Raw genomic sequence first — 20,265 nt, 5'->3', positions numbered from 1 at the left:
TATCTTTACTCATTTTCCTCTTTTACTCATTTTGTTTCATAGCTCCTAATTTTTCTGTTTTTTGGGGCAAAACATCTAACTATTTATCTTTCCACATTTCATTTTGTCCTCAAATTTCTAAATCGTGTCTCCTCCTGCCACCGAATGTAATCTGAATTTTAATAAAACTTAAATAGGAGCTGAAGTTTGTCACCTACAGTTGTTTCTCTCCTCTGAGGGTCTGCAAAGTGAGAGCGCTGAGGAGCACACATGTACATGCAGCATGAGCTTCATTTATTGTTTGTAATTGTTCATTATTGTCGAAACAGAATCAATGAAGATTGACGGGCGACTCACAATCCACACTTTTCTGTTCTTCAGACAGGTGAGCTGTCACAGTTATTGGTGACAGAGCGGTCATCCTTGGGTTGTGTCCTGGGACATTTTTATTTCGTCTTGTCTGATCCATCTCTGGAGAGTCTAAATATATATTTTTATCTTAAGTTTATATTTTGTTTTGTTTTTTGGCATGCTGCATCTCAGTATTTAGTGATATTGGATGCATTCTGTGTCAAAGTTTCCCCTCTGACACACAGTCGTGTTCCCATCACTTCAGAAGACAATCTATTGATTTACATCCATTTCCTGCAGACTTCCCCTCACCTCATTGTGTAACCTAAACCAAACATTACCCGAAATTTAAACTTTTGACTAAGCCTATCTATGGAATATGAAGAAATATTGATATTGATATATGAATATGTTTTGTCCCAGACATCTATGTATTGTGGCTTTATCATGTAGTACCGCTTTGTACCACAAGATGGTACAGTGAGTCATTGCAGTGTGGGGACACGTTAACATTTTGACATGTCCCCCAAACTTTGAAAATAAACACACAGTATTGTATGCAGGTTCTTGGTTCGGACTTTAACCTGCGACGGACTGAACAAACTCCCGTGCGAAGTAAATACAGTGAGCATGAAAGGAAGCAGAAGTTTCATGTGGCGCTACCTTACGAGCAGTCTTCTCCTGTATAATCGGGAGTACTGCGCATGCGGTAAATACAAGTTTTCTGGTAATCATCTTCGGCCTTCAGTGGGGATGTTGTTATAGATGCACTTCCAGATCCGCGTCTGTTGACGTTTGAAAACTCAAACCAATTAACAGGACTAGGGACACAAATACTGTCAGTCCCACATAAAGTGGGACATCTGGTCACCTTAAACATGAGAGGGAGACGTGTTGGCATACTCTAACCTTTTTGTTATGATCAATGGAGCAGTGAACACTGAAACAGAAGCAAAGCAAGAGTTTCTTCGGTGTTACTTTCCACAACAGCTCCTGACGACAGGGACGGTTCTTTCACTTCACCGTGACACAAAAACTCAGAAGATCACCGAAGTTGTTGAGATGAATTATGAGGAGCCGCAAATATCCGGTCAAATTTGAACTACTCGTCTTCACTGTTGTTGAATATCTGTACAAAATGTAATGCAATTCATTCATATCTGTCAAGATGTTTCACACTGGATCAAAGTGGTTGACTGACTGAACACTGACATCCCCAAATGATTTAAGTGATGGGAAAAGAGCTCAGTTCGTTGACATAAATACATACCAATCCCACAAACACTTCACGAGGAGTTAAAGTCCTGCATTTACCAGTAAAATAACACAAGTAATCTAATACCAGTAAAATGTATGTATAACAAAATCTGTGACATCTGAAGGCCCAAGAAAACCCAACCACAAACCAATTTACAAGATGCTCATATTCTATCATATATTAATCTATCTATAACCAGCTGGAAATAAAGGTAATGAAATAACTATGTGTAACTATGTCCACAAAGCCAGAAAAAAACAACAACAGGACAATCACAAAGCTCCATAGAGAAATATATCTCAGTTTTATTAATAACTTTCTTCATCTTCAAAACTCATTAAGACAGAAATTATAAAACAGTATTTACACCTTGTTTCTCTGATTTTTAAGTTAAAGCATGCCAGAGAGAATGACGGACAATCAGCTGATTTTTCCCCCAAACACCAGTCGCTCCATTCGCTCTGTTCCCAAATTAAACTCATCAACAAATTAAAAAAGAACAATTGTTGTTTACCACAATTACTGACAGTGTTCTGAGGTACAAAAAAAATAACCAGACTTGATTCACAGGCACTCACACACACACACACACACACACACACACACACACACACACACACACACACACACACACACACACACACACACACACACACACACACACACACACACACACACACACACCGTAATGAACACAAACCCAGTACATTTTAAAGCAGGTGGGGGGCACTCCCACATGTACACAAGTATAAACAAAAACACAAACAACAATCTCGACCATAAACATCTACAAAGTGAACAAAACCAGTCCTCTGAAATGGGAGTGTGTTTGTCTGTTAAAAAGAACTCAGGAATGAACACAAGAAAAGAAAAAATAAAATGAAATCCAGTAGAGTCATTGAAGGCAACAGAACGGTGAGTTCGTCAGCTCCAAGCTGCTCTGCACACAACAGGGAAATTCAAAGAAATGCAATATCATGTTAAGGAAGTGGCAAAGAAATTATTGTGAAATCCCGGATACTGACAGTGTTGCGACAGAGCCGGCAAATTTGTCTTGTGTTGGGGAAAATACTGCTGAAGTGGCTCTATTTTGAATCCCACAAGAGTCCGAGCTGTTTTCATCTCATTCACTCCTGACGTGGAGAATAACGGTGAGTTAAGATACAGATTTCTCAGAAGCAGAGCTGTTGTCCCCAGAAGAAACCTCACTGGTTGAGTTAAACATCAGCAGGTGGAGCTGAAGGAACTTTCAAAATAAAACTTGAAAATTGCCTGGCTGTGATTTTTCTTTGTCTTTCTCAAAAGATGGAACACGTTTCTGCCGTTTTCTGTCCACATTTTAAGATGAAATAATATCTACAACTAAACTGACTTGGCATTGAAACAAAGATTAAATAGATGACTTGAGTTGGGATTGTTCAGTGCATAGAAAGCCTGAGAGAAAGTCAAAACATTTTTACGAAAGCAACGGCCTCTCATTTAATCTCGAAATAAAACACATTTTGAGATCAAAGCTGGTAAAAAAAAAATGAAAAAAAAAGAAAGAAAATCCTGGAAGATTGCGTTGGGATTTCAAAGAGTCACACAAGGAGTGAGGAGGTCACAAATGGCTTCATTGTTACAATCCAGTACTTCAGATTCCTGGAGACCATGTTGACATGGACACTGAACACTATTCAAATATTGCTGCTTTCCAAAATAAAATGAAAAAAAAAAAAAAAGAAGAAGAGCTGCAGGGACGTCGACTCCTGATTCAAATGAACTTTAGGAAACTATTTGTGTTCAAAAGAAAACCTGCTGCTAAATGTTACAGCTGCTATTTTTTTTGTTTGTATTCTACACTGGCTTTGGTTGGTTGCACTTTATTATTAAAAAAAAAACAACCAACACATAATTCACTGGAAAATCCTGACCAGGTAACAGCAGCCCGATCGTTGATACCAAAAACATTTGAGTTCTAGCTTATGTTTTTACTAATTGAGCTAATTGGGTCTGAAAAACAAACAAACAAACAAACCAAACCTGGTGAGTTTGAACTCAACCAATAACGACTAAAACATGACGCTGTGGTTTTAGTGTCATGAAACTTCCCACAATATTCGGAGCGGAAGAGCTGCGAACGTTTGCCACTTATAAAGTGAAGCGCCCGCAGCCGCAGTGTGTTAAAGGATCGGGTCAATAAGGGCTTTAAGGCAGTGGGAGGCAACACCGTGTTACCGTGTTACCGTGGTACCGTGGTACCGTGTCACAGTGTAACCGTGTTACAGTGTTGCAGTGTAACCGTGTTACCGTGTAACCGTGGTACCGTGTCACAGTGTAACCGTGTTACCGTGGTACAGTGTTACCGTGGTACTGTGTTACCGTGGTGCCGTGTTACCGTGGTACCGCGCGGCTCAGAAACTCTCCGAGCCGCCATCATCAGCCTCAACCTCTGTTTCTGTGACCAGTTCAGCTCAAACAGTTGCAAAGCTGGTGTCGTGTGAGTTCAGGCCCATAATGCATCAGCTCATAACGCAACACGTGGAGGAAAACGTCTGATATCCACAGGTGCTCAAAAAAAACAACAACAACAAAAAAAACACAATATAAAAGGGAATTATTAACAATTTCCATTTGCCATGTAGGCCCGAGGATTCGGGCTGATTCCAGTGATATGTTTGAGTTTAAGTGTAAAAAAATCTTTAAAACATTTGTACCTGCAGAGCAGCCTGGAATTTACTCAAAAAGTAGTCAGTTCATGTTCTTGGTCTTTTCCACAACACTTGTGACATTTAAAGCTTTCCTAAAACAGAAGAGCCCAACGCAATATTCACGAAACTCCAGAAAAAAAGAAAAGAGGAAGAATTACACTTGATTCAAAAATTGTTTTGGTTTCACATTCAAGCTGGGAACGAAATTAAAAGTGCTTCATATTTCCTCTTAGGTTTTGGTCGGACAATAATGACAAGCTGACCAGATGTTGAGCCACAGCCGTCGCAGTGCGTCAGTAGTTCTACTCTCTACTCTACTGTTTCTCAGTGTTGTTCACTAACACAAGAGCAAGTAGGGGATTTGGAAACTTAAGTCAGTGTTGTGGATTATTATTTTGATGTTAAAAAAAAGAGAAAAGCAGCGACATTAAAAGAAAAATCCATCGTCACGCTCCAATTCTTCAAGTCGGGACGATCTGATCCTTTAAGATTGTCCTCACATTTTCACGTCACCGAGAGAAGGCGGGAACTCGTCGTATCGTCCTGTGATCGACGTGCATGAGGTGGGAGGTGTTAGCGAAAGTGAAGGCAGAGCAGCAAAGATAAGAAAGAAACATGCAGCGAGAAAAACCAAAACTGATGATTTACTTTTCATGTTGTGTATTACAAAAAAAAAAAAAAAGAAAAAGAAAAAGGAAAGAAAGAAAAGGAGTTTTACGGATCCTGTCTGAAGGTGCAGTAAAATACAACTGGAGTGTATGCTGTTCCACAGAAAAACTATTTATGATAATCATTAAATACACACCAATGTCCTCCGTATAAAATGTGTCTGATGTCGGGCTGAGCAGAGTGTTTGGCTACAGAGACACAAATGTTAAAGTCTGCTGTTGTTACGGCGACCCCACCATCCCAGAGGTAAAGAAAGGAAACCCAAACATCAACGCAAAGGAACATTCAACGTGTAAAATCTCACAATAAGGCAAAATAAAATGACAGGTCATGCCTCTCCATCAACACAAATACACGCACACGCACACACGCACATTAAAGTGAATAAATAAAGTCTCAGATTTCTTAAAGTATTTTCTAGTCAGAAAGTCATCAAGCTTTCCTCTTTTGGTTTCTGTTCCCACAAAGTCAGGTGGTAGCCATTTTTGGTCGCTCACACACACACACACACAACACACACACACACACACACACACACACACACACACCCTTTCGTATAAGCAGAAAAGGACTCGTGAAGTGTCTTTGCTCTCAAATGTCTTCTTCTCTGTGAAAACTGATTCCTACGTAGAATGATTCATCTAAAAACGGCTCAACGCACCTTTTCAGTTCTCCATCCAGTGAAACAAAATCAGTCGGGGGGAAGAAAGCTGAAGATTTCACAGAGAGGAGGCAGTTTGAGAGGCGGGCGGCCACCGTTAACGTACCCTACACATTTAATTTAGCACATTCATTATATTTATATTGATTGTCTTAATCACAATACAGACTGGCTGTCTATCAGCGAGGAATCTCTGAACAACTTCGGGATGAAGGCTTTGGGCTACTCACCGTTTTGATATATATATTACCTACCTACCTACCTACCTACCTACCTACCTACCTACCTACCTACCTCCTCCCCCCCTCCTCACACAGAGTCCAACAATAAATATCTCCCTTTGTATTTCTACGGAACATATATGACGTCGTTTGAACTCCGCTGACGTGCTCGGGTCGTCTTTGACTTCTAGCTGTACGGATGCTGCGGCGGGGGGAGGGTGATGGGGGGGATGCAGGTTGCTACACATGCGGCGGAGTGGGGAGGGGCGAGGGGGGGATGGGTTGCGGTTTGAGACCACACTTTCATTGTATGTTATGTACATCAGGAGGAGGAGGAGGAAGAGGAGGAGGAGGAGGAGGAGGAGGAGGAGGGGGGCGGAGTCTCCCTGAGTCTCTGATTTGGGACATGGAATTGGAAGTGACGCGCGCACGCACACGCACACACGCACACGCACACACGCACACGCACACACGCACACACACGCAACCCCCCCTTCCCCAGCATACATCCGAGCGCAGTAGAGCAGGTGTGCGAACACATCGTGGAGGATCGGGGTCAGACGCTGTTCTCCAGCGGGCTGTGGTGGTTCGCCGTGTGCGGTGAGTTCTGCTCGTTGAGGAGGAGGAGCGTCGTCTCGTCCGGGCCGTTCTCCGTGGGGGTGGAGTCTGCTCCCGGGTCCGGGACGGCGGTGGCGGGGGGAGTCGTCTGATCCAGGCGAGCCGCGCTGTGGCCGCTCTCGGGGGACTGAGGCGTGCTGTCCAGACGAGACGCCATCAGGCCGTTCTGGTACTGAGCCCGGGTGATCTGAAGCAGCGATGACATGTGACGTGTTAGAGCGGAACGACCTGTGCAATGATCACGCTGATGTCACACACCCGGATGGATTATCTGACCAAAGGTGAAGCGCTCACTAAAACGCATCTTAACAAATCTGTCGGCAAAATTTGGGGGAAATGAAGGTTTTGTGTGGATAGAAGTCTTCGGATGTTCAGACTGCGAGCAAATCACACGTTTCTCGTTTCAGATCTTTGGGACAGACTGGTCCCGTTATTTGCAAGATTCGATTTGGCGTGTCCAGACTTCATCAACCTACCGCACGGGTCGCTGTGGTAACGACGTACGCGCAGCTACGTGGCGACGCGGCTTCGTAAGACAGAAGCTGTTGTTATCGTTCGTTATCGTTCCTCCTCTCTGACGGCGTCCTGCTCGCGGCAGACAGAGATGACGTGACCGCGAGAAATCCGATGAGGCAGCAGAGCGACCGGACCGAGACGCAGCAGCAGAAATCTGATTGGAATCAAACCAACTCCAAAATGTGGTTTCGGATCCAGGTTGCAAAATTTGGATTTCATGTATTTTTGGGGATTTCTCAAAAATCAATGCAGATAAAAATCTGAATCTGACAAAAAAAAAAACTGGATTTGGGCTGGCAGTCTGAACATGACCTCAGATCTTCTACCTGGTGGGATTTAGTTTAGTCAGCAACAGCAGGGCTCTTTAGAGAGCTCTGTGGGACCTTGACTCGCTGATTCAGGACAGGAAATGGGCAAAAAACAACAACAACGAGTGTTCGTCTGTTGGTTAACTTGAGTTCAGAGGTCGGTGGTCTGAACGCTCGCACAATACAAGACACCGCATTCGCCGTCCGTTCGAGGAAAATGTTTCGGTACTGCTGACGTTCTCTGGTTTTTCTAATTCTATCAGGATGAAAACCTCGGACCAACCTTGACGAACTGCAGGTCGGTGAGGGCTCGGACGTAGAAGTCGGGCGTGTACTGCTGCGCCGGGATGCTGTTGTTGAGCTGGCTGTTGTTGAGCTGGCTGTTGTTGAGCTGGCTGTTGCTGCCGCTGATGGACAGACACTCCGTTCGGTCGGCTCCGCTCAGGGAGGCCGTTCGATTCAACCCGCTGAGGTGGGACGGTGAACGAAACTCTGCGCGCACACACACAGAGAAAGAGGTTGTTAGCACCTGAATACGTACATGAAACACTCAACACTGTCTGTCACTACAGAAAGCTGCGACGTGACCTCTAAACTACCGTTTCAAAGCCATTCATGATTTCAGTCTACGATGCAAACAGACATCAAAAGAAGACCTCGTGAACACAAGATGCAGTGAAGATTTAAATGCAGGTCAACATGGACATGAATGAGTAATTAGTGACGTACGAAGTGAAGTGAAACAACGGTAACAGTGACACAAACGTGAAGTTAAATCTGAGAGAGCAAGAGAGACGAAGGGGGTAAAAAAAGGAAAGTTAATATCCAGTTATTTCATCCACTAAGAGAACAAGAGCAAAGAGATGCATCACACACACACACACACACACACACACACACACACACACACACACACACACACACACACACACACACACACACACACACACACACACACACACACACACACACACACCTGTCCAACAGTAAAACAAGCAGCGCCTCAATCCGTGTTTATCAGGATGCCTCGTGTTATCCAAACTTTTTATTTACTTAAAACTCACAACAAATGTGAAATGTCATTAAATGTTTGAGGATCCAAACTAACAGGTGGAAGCGATATTCAAGACCGCAATCTGTTACTAATACACGTAAAAATAACAAAAACAGACTGCTGGTATTACAAAAATGACATGAATATAATATACTGTATGTGTATTAATACGTTGTACTTGTTTTGTTGGTTATCTCAGTCGGCGCTAAAAAAAGCAACAAGCTGCTGTGACAATAAACGGGTACGATGTACAGCAGGCTGTATCAGGGCAGGAAATAAAGATGGTTTTCATCAACAAATCTGCCAAATATCTCCTGCAATAATTGGTTCATCGTTTTTAATACTAAAATGTACGAGATATGGCAACAGCAATATCGCAGAGCTCAAAATGACGTTAAAATGACTTCTTTTATCTGACCGACAGTCCATAAGCTAAAAAAAAATAATCTAATTATAGTGACATAAAACTGAAAAATACTCTCATTTAAGAAGCCAGTCACAGCCAGTGTAATTCAAATGATTAATCAATAATGAAATAAATGAACAAATTAATTATTAAAGTGCACAACTGAAACCTGTGTCCTGCATGAGGTTGTGTGTTAAAGGGTTAAAAAGAATATAAGTTCAATTTTTGAGGCTTTAGTCAAATCAAACCAGCTGACCAGCTGAGTCAGCTAAAAGCTGTTACAGTCTTCAACTGTCAGTCAGTCTGTTAGTCAGAGCTGTGACCAGTTTCTTGATAACAACAACGCATAATAATTGCCTGAAAGCTGAAAAGATTTCCCTCAGCTGGTTATTTTCCACCTCGGCTGCAAACACTGAAACCACGATGACTAACCTTCTGGTCCGTCACCGCAGCCCGGCTTAGTTTTTACTGGGGCATGCTGATTTCATCCAAACGAAACCATATCACTCAATTTGTCACGCACACACGCACGCACAGGCTCGTTACCAGGTGTGTATTATTACCAGTAGGTGTGAGTCTTCCAGCAGGGGGCCTCAGTGAGTCATAGGAAACTGTTTTACCTGGACACGTCAGCTGGGTTAGATTTCGAGGAATAACGCTAGCTAGTTCATCGTGGTTATCTACGGCTAGTTTGCTAGTTAGTAGTTAGATTTCACATTTTACAAAACAATATTTATTATGTTGATATGTAAGAACGGAGCGTCTGAGATCCAGTAGGGAACTTTTCTTTGTTAACTTGTTGCTAACATGCGTGTAGAAAAAGAAGAAAAGACAAAAGTTCAACCAAAGCACTCAAGTTTTTCCCGTCATGTCTTTTCTGCTTTACTGTGGTGATCTGAGTTTCTTGTGTTTAATAGATATCAGATCCACATAGTTCAAATAATTCCATCCCTTCATTGCTGCCCTCCTGATTGATGTTCAGCTAATGTGAATTTTTCTAAAAACTTTCTGACGTGTGTCACAGTAAACAAAAACTATCAATAGAGGCAATGCTGCAAGATTCTGGAGGAAGTGCGTAATTTCATTCATGGGAATGAAAAAACATGATTCTTACTGCATTCATACTTCTGTGGAAATGGGCATTAAAAATAGTTATGATCTACTCAGGAAATGAAAAGGAAAAGCCCCTCCCTAATACAATGTATTAAAATAACAAGAATTTATGGCAAATAAGAAAACAAAATCTAAATATTTGTATTCGTAAATCGGATTGAAATGTGATGTTTACACCTTTAAGATAACAGAGTGCACACTTTACTTCTTAGAAAAAAGCATCACAGGGTCGCTCGACTTTCCATTTTCTCAGCTGCTGTTCTGTCACTCAACACAAACTGATGCAGCCAGAAGTTTAGACTCAACAACACATAGTTGACGTTATGTGAACGTTTCCGTCTCGGCTGGTGTGAAACCCTTTGGAAAAGCCGCCTACTGGATCTTTGAGAATTGTAATCAGCGAAGGTTTTAAAGGAGCTAATCTCTACTGGTGATCTGGTGCTCGCTCAGTGAGTTAGTGTTCTTAAGATGAAGGTGAGTGAGTGACGGAAACCAATTCCAACAAAATAATCCTCAAACACAAACATTTTCATTGGTAATTTCAAGACTGAGTTGGTACTGGGATGACATTTGGAACTGGGTGATGAACTAGCTTTGGATTTTTTTGTGTGCTCCTCATGACACTTTAGTAAACCCCCAAAAACAGATGTGAAACCAGCAGAAGAAGAATCCGTCTATCAGGACGCATCTGAAAGTGCAAAGCTGCAAAGAAGAAACAGCCGAACCCCTGGAGGGGAGTCCAGTCCATGTGGCTGTCTCATGATGTTGTCCTGCGCTTCTCCATTTGAACTCAGGCGTGCCATGTGGTCGCTCTCCGCCAGTTTAGGAGCAGCGCTGACATTTTGGAAGATAAACTCTTTGACCAGCGGAGTCCCGTTTCACCACTGAAGTCCTCGTATACAAACTTCACTTCTTTCACAGACTACAATCTCCCGTGTCCATCCCCCGAGCTCCATCAGTCCGTCTCCACACGGGACCATCTTCATCCCTCGCTCTGGTCGTTGCATCACTCTCGCATGCTTTCATATAGAAATGTTCAACTCTCTTTCCCTAATTTACTTCCAAAGACCTTCAGTTTATTCTGATAAACTCTTTCTGCATATAAAGTGTGTTAAATATCGCGAGTAAAACTCGTTTTCAAAACAGTCTTTGAGATAATGAGGACAAATCCAAGCTTTGTCTAAAACTGATCATAAAATATGATCAAGTACTTGAATAATTTATCTGGATGAGAAAAATGAACAAAACTGTGTCTTAGAATTCAGATTAGACTGATACTGAGGGCAGAGCAAATATAGAAAGAAATAGCACCAGTATTTATTTAAAATAAATGCATAGCACATGTATTTTTTTTATAAAGATATCCTAATTTGGTACATCACATTTAATGGTTTATAAAGAGAATATTATTGCATAATTATCACAGATTATGTATGATGTCAGAAAGTAGTAAAAATGGCCCTTTACATGTTCTCAGAGACTTCAGATGTTTTGTCTGGTTCAATGAACAGTTCAAAACCCAAAGAGATTCACTGTAATCTCACAAAAAAAACATTTTAGAAGCTGAAACTGAAGATTAGGCAAAAATGCAGTGCAGTGTACTAATTATCATGGGAAGTCATTATATTATACTCTTTCTTCATTAGGCGGTATTCTTTATAGCACAATTTCTTTCTTGGACATAGAATTTTTGCCAATCCCAGCAGTTTTACTGCAAATGTGAAAATTTGGGGGGGAAAAAAACGCTGCAAAATTGAGTATTTTCACTCACAAAAAAATCCTGGCACGACTGATCCAGACTTCATCACCTCCTCACTGTGTCCTACTCATGTGCTCGGCAGAGTACATGCAAATAAAATGCTGAATCAGTACAATCAGGAATAGAGGAAGTTGAATAGAGTTTATCTGCCAAAATGAAGCCGTCATCCTGTTACAGTTTGCTGACCTCAAAGGGTATTTACCCTACATCGAATCACACGGCGAAGAAAGCTGCTGCTGCACTTCTGTTGCATGTTTGGCCACAATCAGTGATGTCCTCTGTGATCAGGCATCAATTTAAAGTCACACCTAACCAATCAGGACCACCCAATCAAGCTCCCCCCCCCCCCACCACCCTCCTCAAGCCCCGCCTGTCCTCGGTGTTAAAGGACCCAGACATGCCGGCGTTTACCTGGCAACCGAGAGAACAGAGAAAACCTCTTAAAGGAGAGGTGGCGAGGACGATGTGCAGCCACTGAGAGGAGAGGAGAGAAGGAAGCGAGGAGGTGATCGATGGGACAGATGGAGGAGGGAGATGAAGGGGAGGAAGGGACAGTCAGTGGGAGACAGGGAGACAAATCTGCGTCCAGACTGGGCGAGGACATGCAAAACCAGAGAAAAGTCCTGCTCCACCGAAAGAAGACGATGAGCGGTTACTCTGAAGTATCCTGATAAAGGAGGTAAAAAAAAAAAGAGAAAATCTCTTTCTCTCTGCCGGAGGTACCTGAAAGAGTGATCTGTTGAGTGTTATTTGAAAAAAAGAAAAACATTTCTGGCATAAGAGCATTTATGTCTTTCCAGTTATGTCAGATTAGGCCTTTTGCCAGGAGATGTATTTATACCAGGTCAGCCGGGCAGGTGTAATACACCCACCGGCCCTCTAGAGGGTCTCTGAAACGCTTGGTGTGGCCTTGGCATGAGAAGAAGACACGCCTCACAGACAGGTCATGTGACAGAGGTCATGAGACAAAATACAAGGGTAATAAGAGTCAGTTCAGATCCACAGTTTTTTTTTTAAATGGGTCAATTTGGATTAAGCATGTCACCATCGTAGGTTTTACACAGTTGGGTCTCTGTTGGAGACTCCAGTGCCTCACATCTGTCAGACGGAGCTGTACTCAGGCTGATAGCTTGTGACCTGATCCTGACAAAAAAGAGTTACAGATGCATTTGGAAACACCAGAGTTTGAAAAGCTGATGGAGACACGAATGGAAAGACACAAGTGGACCGCAGAGAGACGAGCAGCAGCTGAATACAACAGAAACAGACGTCATACCGAGATACACCGTTTGTGATGGTGTATCCTCCCGTACCTTCAGACATCTCAAAGCAAATCCTTTTCCCTTCCTGTATACATTCAGAAATCTCTGCTTTGGAACAAAAAGAGACCTTTTTCCAGCTGCAAGGTGAATGAGAGGATGTCAGAGAGGTGTGTGTCTATGTAGGCATGTTAAACCTGAGTTAAACCGAGTTTTAAAATAACTTCTCAGCAATTTATTTTAAGATACGTGGATTAACAGACTTATTTTTGCCGCCACTTTATCAGATAAAAGAAAAGCATGTCTAGTCTACAAAAAACAATTAGCTTTCAGATTCTTTCAAACTTCACTGAAGGCCATATGAAGCTAATCACTTCTACCTGGTGCACCAAATGTATGAAACCCTCTGAAAGCCAGTATGTGTGTGTGCTTGTGTGTAAACATACAACGGACAAACTGAGCAGATTGCACACATACAAGTTTCCTGTCTGTGACACTCACGATGCCTGACATGTTGTTCACTTCAGTCGAGGTTCATAATCCTTGATATATTTATTACATGTTAAACATTTTCGGCTGGACCTTGTGGAGAAACTGTAATGTTTTAAATTGTCCACCAGATGGAGCTCTTTGACTTCCCTGATGTAAATCCTGTACTGTGTGTTTGGATTGTCTCTACTGTCTTTGTCCAGGTGTTGGATTTCATCAGCAGCTGTTTCATTCCCATCACATACTGATCACTGACAAACACAACTGTAAACAGAAGTTTAAGTAACCTACCAATAAGATAAAAGTAGCTGCATTTTTGTATGACATATAAAATGATAATATATGCTAAGCAACATATGGTATGTGCTGCTCTTACAGAGAGAATTGATGTTAATGACGCTGCCTCATGGTTTAAACTTAACAGCTGATATGTTGGTCTGATGCACTTTGAAAAGATCAGCAGCATAAAGCACATATAGATAGTGAAGTCTTATTCATTAGAATGAACTGTAACTGTTTCTTATGATCTTCAAGAAAGTATTTATACTGTATATAAACTGTGTTGACTGCAAATCTTTTATAACTTTATTAAACTAAATATTCTACCATTTGCCAAATGTGGCAGTCGAAACATTTAAGGCTCGACCAATTACACCGCAAAAACTAGGTTAACCCAAGTAGATTTACTGTATTTTTCGGACTATAAGGCGCATTTAAAATCCTTAAATTTTCTCAAAAATTGACAGTGCGCCTTATAATCCAGCGCGCCTTATGTATGGTTACTTGTTGTGCTTATTGATCGATTTTATGTGGTACAATGCGCTCAAAAATCTGTCAAAATGTGTAAGTACGACTTTGTTAAGCAACGAAGCCGCTCCGCTCAATGGATATTCGGAGCATTACGGTACGCCGTGTCACTACCTGATCGGCCCCGTAACAGGAATGTAATGTCTAAACTAAAAGTGCATTCATGTCAGGCAGCCCGCGCCCGGAGTTTGATTTACCGGACTGTGTTGTTTTGCTTAATGCGCCTTATAATCCGGTGCGGCTTATGTGTGAACATAGACACGCTAATTCACAGTGCGCCTTATAATCCGGTGCGCCTTATAGTCCGAAAAATACGGTAACTAAGAGGGGAAGAAGAGGAGGAGGAGGAGGAAAAAGAGGAAGAGGTCATCTTGGACTCACCCAGCGTTGGAGCACTGAGCGCCATGACACCGTAGTAAGAGAAAGGTCCCGTCTCAAACTTCATGTTCTCGTTGCCGGCCTCGACCTCCACTCGACCCTGACAGAGTCAACAGAAACATGCATGTTGTGTAAATTAAGCTGGACAGCAACATTTACATTGATTCAGCACAGGTGACACGTACTCTGCCAACTCAACCTCAGACCATAATATTGGGCCAGCAAGACTCAAACTCAGTTTATCATCATGAATTAGTTCATTCGGTCTGTAAGGGATCAGAACTATTAGTTTATTAAAGCTGAAATAACCATTTTCTCTTATTCATTAGTTACTCATAATATTCTTTAATTGGCAGCCTCAATGATATCCAGGAAGAGACCAAAGATATTTGATCATTTATAGACTTTTTCTTCTCGTTTGTATTTTGGATCTGAAGCAAATATTTCTCTACTTAAAGTTAACTTTTTGTGTTGAAATATTGTGCATTAAAGTGCAAAACTCTGATGTTCCTTCAAAACGTTACTCACTCTGACAGAAAGGGCAGCGAGGCATCATGAGACACAAAAAAGAAAATTCCTCCTGAGGTCATGTGAATGATGCCGATTAGCTCCTTCAGTGTGGAGCAATATCACATCACATCCTCAGCTCTATCACACCAGAACCAAGGCAGCAAAACATGATTATAAACCATTATTTTTTAGATTTACTGAATCATTTTGTTTATGAAATGCCAGAAAATATGAAAAATGTGTATTAATTCCATAATGTCCAAGAAAACTTATTCAGTCTGACCACCGGTTTGACACACAAACAGTTTGTCATCATGTGTGACAACGAAACCCAGAAAATCCTGACAACTGGAAATATGGTCACAACAAATGTGTGATCATTTTGCTTACAATGACAAAAATAGATTCTGCTGATCAACGAATCGATTAACTGACTAATTGTTGCAGCTCCGAACACAACCAGACAACACAGACCTGGATGATGATTATTATTATTACTATTTAGTAAAAGAAGACTGACACCTGCCTAATAATCCTGACAGCGGTTATGAAACTACACTGTTTGGCCTGTAGGGGGCGGTGCAGTCACGTGGGGGAATGATATACAGTATTTTGTCCTGGTGGGGAGACTCTGCATCATCCGCAGGAGGAAACATGTTTACTTTGGCTTTGATTAAACACCAGCGAGATGTCTGTGAAACGGGATTGAGGTCTGCTGAGGGATGAGGAGACGTGGAGGGGGGCGTCAGAAAAACGGACGGAGAGAAACGAGAGCTCCGCAGAGGGAGACGGAGGGATGGGAGGATGGAAGGGGGTGAAGGAGGCCTCTGTGTTGGTTCAGAGAGTTGGCCTGAATCGGAGGCTGGAATGTGTGAACTGCAGCAACAACACAGCACAGTTAATCCACGCTGCCGTCCCCTCCTTCCCTCCGCCCACACACACACACACACACACACACACACACACACACACACACACACACACACACACACACACACACACACACACACACACACACACACACACACACACTACACGGGGGCTGGGCTGATGAACAGGTGGCGAAATAAAAGAGAGACAAAAAAAGAAAATTAAAAGGCAACCAGGACGGACGCTGGATCGAACAACCACATCAGGACAATCAACGTTGGATTTAAATTCTAAGGTCCAATTTCTCCTCAGCGGTTTCAACGTGACTCATCCGTCTGCAGAAGTCCAATATGTGCTGTGTAAAGCTACGTGCTTCTCTAAACTCACTGTGTACCACAGAAAGGTCAACTCTAGCTAAGGCTTCCAGATTCAGTATGTCAGGATGTGCACCTAAAAAAAATACACGCTTCCATTTGATCCAACAGCGCAGCAATAAAATCCAGCAGATCTCAATCAAACCTTCATTTTACGTCTCTACAGTGTTTAAAGCACAAACAGAAGACACGTGAAGCGCTCCAAAATGCAAGTGTGCAGTTATGATTCAGGGAGCGCTGAAAGGTTTATGAGGTTTGAAACGCCTCCGTGTCTGCATGTAGAACCAGCAGGTTAATAATCGAACACTCACCGATCATTAACACACAAAGTCCTTGAACTCAACAAGAGAATGTTGTTTTTACTTTATTCTGCGTAAAGTTCCCCTGAAATGAACCGTTTTAACAAGACGGCAAACCAACAAACCCAGATGGTCAGATGTAACGCGTTCGTTCTATTTCAGGGCGCGTGCCGGTTCAGAAAGCTGGTTTTGTTTTTTTACAGGCGAGTCGAGGTGAAGGCGGCGCGAGCGCGTCGGTCACTGAAGTCGCCGAGCGGGCCGCTCCCATCGCTGCATTAAGATCACGACATCTCCCCGCGGCTGCTCCCGGCGCTTCACAACCGACGTCAGCACTCATCAGAGCCGGAATCATCTTCACTCCGCCAAAGTCCAGAACCGCAGAAACATGTAAAAGCACAAATCATACTACTTTTGATTCGCTTCTCCTCAACAAGCCAAGTCTTGTATATAAAATAATATCCGTGGTCTCTTGTCTTAAAAAAAACAACAACATTAGGACTGCAGACTAACAACTATTTATAACGTTGATCAATCTGTGGATTGTATCATCAGAGTGTTTGCTGAATAAAATCAAAAGCACTCAGCGACCAAGATTACGCCTTCACGCAGCTTATTGTATCCAGTAAACAGTGCAAAAAAACCAAACATATTTAATTTATGTTCATATAAAAAAGAAAATGAAACCAAAATGCTACTGCCAAATAAATGATGTAATGACTCACTGAATTATCCAACATTCAGCGGGCCTGTTTGCAGGCTCAGTGCAAGGACCTGTCCATACCGTATATTTCTTTATAAAGAGTTAATGTGATCGTTACTGAACCAGAAATTAAATATATGAAAACTTCATTAAGGGGGAAAATGACAGGTGCATAAATAAGATGTGGTTTGTAGGTTGTTGTGCGGCGTGTCCATCCATGTGTGTCCAGGTAGCACCGTTAGGTTTGAACTGGAAGGATCACCAGCTGCCCGGCTGACATTAACATGTCAACAATGAACATGCTTCTATTTTTAAGCAGTATTTTGGGCAAAAAGGTAAAACATATTTCCCTGATGAGGACATCATCTGTCAGCGCTCAGTTTGGAGAGACGCTGATTTTGTCTTGATTTTAAACGGGGAGTCGACTGGGAACGACCTTCTGAAATGTTCTGCTCCAAATTGGTCCAGTTGCTCGTTCACGCCTGCTCAGTCCGGCCACGGGCTTAAACTCGGAGTAATCAGAGGTCGAACGCCTTTGTTCAAGGACAACGAGCTGCTGCGTGAGGAGACAACTTTCACTGCAAACCTCTACTTTATTGGAAAGGTAGCTAAAAACAAACGTACAAAACGACAACAAGGACGCCATCGAAATTCTGCCCGGGAGTTTGTGTCCTTTGCAATCCTACATGCCTCCGACGTCTCCTCCGCCGTCGCCACACAAGTACGTCAGCGTTACAACGGGGTGACTGCTTACATTTGACCCTTCATGCAAAGGTTAGACGTGCTCGGCTTTCTGTGAAGGGGTTCATGAGGAAGCTCTCAAAGTTGCTGTGTTGGAGGAAAAACGCGAGGAGGCGAGTGACTTTGATAAGGGCCAAGTGGTGATTGCTCGACGACTGGGTCGGAGCGTCGCCATAGCGACAGATCTCCGAGGTTACCGGTATGCAGTGGTTCGTAGTTCATCTGGGGACGGGCAGTTGCAAAATATATTTCATTAAAGGCTACAGATGTAGTGCAGCCATAAAAAATAATAATAAAAAAAAAGATACCGTCAGAAAGTGTGGAATAATATGATGTTTCCAACCTTAAAGCTAAAGATTATTATCGTTCATTAATTTGATTTACAAGTCATGATCCCCTGTGTGTTTGTTAATTACATGTGAAGAACTTTGAATTACATTTACATTTTTGGAAGCTACTTTATAAACAAAGTTTGATGATTGATACTTAAAATAGAAAAAGGAGAAAATTGTGTCATTCGAGAGTCGACACTTTTCATTTTTCCATCGTTTTCTTTTGGCACCATAACGGGCAAACACGTGGTTCTCCACTCTGAAGAGTTCATTCTCAGCTCGCACAGTTCTAATATCATAATAATAAACGCACACAGCTTTTATAACATAAACCTAAAACTGCTTTAGTGTCTAATAGAAAAGCTGAAGGTCGTAATAAACCAGGATAAACCGGGTACTTGGGCATCATTACAGCAGAACGCCATCTCTTACTCATTTCTTGGTGCAGTGATTCAGCTTCAACAGGTTCACCAGGAGTGTGTGTTCCCGGCGGTGTGTAGGACGCATGTGGGACCTGAGCTGTAGGTGGGTCTTGGCCAAAGTTCAAGTTACGACTCGACAACACCGCGAGCGAGAACTCTGTGTCCCCGCTCGAGTGTCCATCCGTCAAACCGACATCCACATGCTGCCGAGAGATTTTCACAACGCTGCCCGTCTTTGTGACCTTCAGCGGTCGTTCAGACATGTCAATGGAGATCTCTCCCTCAGTGAGAAAACCGATCGAAGTCAGTGGAGGCACGAAAGCAGCATTGGAAAAAAAGTAATGAAAGTATTATAGTGCAGCTTTAAGGGAATTAAAAGAGTGAGGTGAAGGAGGGCATCTTGTTATAGTGTTGAAATACGACCTGGGGGTCAGTGCAGTAACTTCTTAAGGATCTTTGAAAAGGAACGAGAGTTCAAAGTCCTGAAACAGAGCTTATATATTAAGTACAATTGTAGTTTAATACAAAGTCGGACTTATTTCCATAGCTTTGACCGTTGTTTCTGTCAGTCAGGATAATAAAACACCCACTAAACACGCAGAGATGTGGCAACACGACGACATCACTAGAATGAAGTCCTACAAGGCAAAAAACAAAAGCTATCAGATGATCAGAAAGGTTTTAAAGAAGCCGACCTTGAGGACAGCACTGGAAATCAACTTTTTTTTTTATCCATCCGTAACTGTGGCTGATGGATTCCATAATGTACCAGCCAGGCGATGTTTTTACCAGCTAATACAACAGGATCCAAGATTTTCTTGATAAATATTATTCTATTGAAACTCTTCAGAAAAACACAGGACTTGTGAACTGATGGAAGATACTTCTGGTGATTCGGGCAGATGAAACAAACGCAGCCGTATCAGCGGAGCTGCTCGTTCTCTCGCCCGGACGGCGAGTTCTGTAAACTAGAACGGACCTTTACAGTAATATTTTGGTTAATAATAGTCAAATTTGGCTTCATATAACCTTTAAATAGTCTGACGGTTCCTTTGTGGCGATGGTCTGAAAACAGACTTTATCTCAGTGCAGTCCAGGATCACGTCAAAGCCTGTAATACACCCGTCTGTCCACTGGAGGACACTGTCGTCTTACGTGTTGCTTCGCCGTGGCGTGAAAACTACACGATTGACCGAGCTTAAAGCAGGAGGTCATATGAAGAAGGTCATGTGTTAGAGGTCAAGTGACCAAGTAAAAAGGATGAAGTCCAAGTAGGGAGGTCGGAGGTGGACCTCCGCCCAGGAGAGCAGGCTTGAGTCCGTCAGAGCGATATGGAAGTAACGTTAGAAAGTCCTTTACATAACGTACGTAAAGAACATACGCAACATTACTGGCGTGAAATTTATTCTTTTAATGACCACGAGTTTTGGTGCTTTTCTTTTCATGCCGAGAAGGGGCAGAAACGTTCCCCTGACATGGTA

At 42.4% G+C, this 20,265-nt stretch overlaps 1 protein-coding gene across 2 annotated transcripts in view; it reads right to left on the bottom strand.

Moving 5' to 3' along the window:
• Positions 1-1,869: 1,869 nt before the first annotated feature.
• The window catches only part of LOC138625220 (metal transporter CNNM4), a 48,323-nt gene continuing 29,927 nt past the window's right edge, over positions 1,870-20,265 (bottom strand). The window contains exons 5-8 of one of the 2 annotated variants that reach the window (XM_069705995.1): positions 14,540-14,636; positions 12,015-12,077; positions 7,555-7,763; positions 1,870-6,634 (exon numbers count right to left, since the gene is read on the bottom strand). In XM_069705995.1, the coding sequence (XP_069562096.1) occupies positions 6,386-6,634; positions 7,555-7,763; positions 12,015-12,077; positions 14,540-14,636 (618 nt within the window). In that variant the 3' untranslated portion in view covers positions 1,870-6,385. The remainder of the gene's footprint in view (positions 6,635-7,554; positions 7,764-12,014; positions 12,078-14,539; positions 14,637-20,265) is intronic. The other variant, XM_069705994.1, reaches the window with a different exon arrangement.

The sequence above is a fragment of the Brachyistius frenatus genome, unplaced genomic scaffold, assembly GCF_029030835.1.
Source record: "Brachyistius frenatus isolate BFR_SWC_R1_liver_20210118 unplaced genomic scaffold, ASM2903083v1 Contig_60, whole genome shotgun sequence".
NCBI classification, from domain to species: Eukaryota; Metazoa; Chordata; class Actinopteri; family Embiotocidae; genus Brachyistius; species Brachyistius frenatus.
The sequence above is the reverse complement of the archived record's forward strand: the minus strand, read 5'-3'. Positions and strand labels throughout refer to the sequence as shown.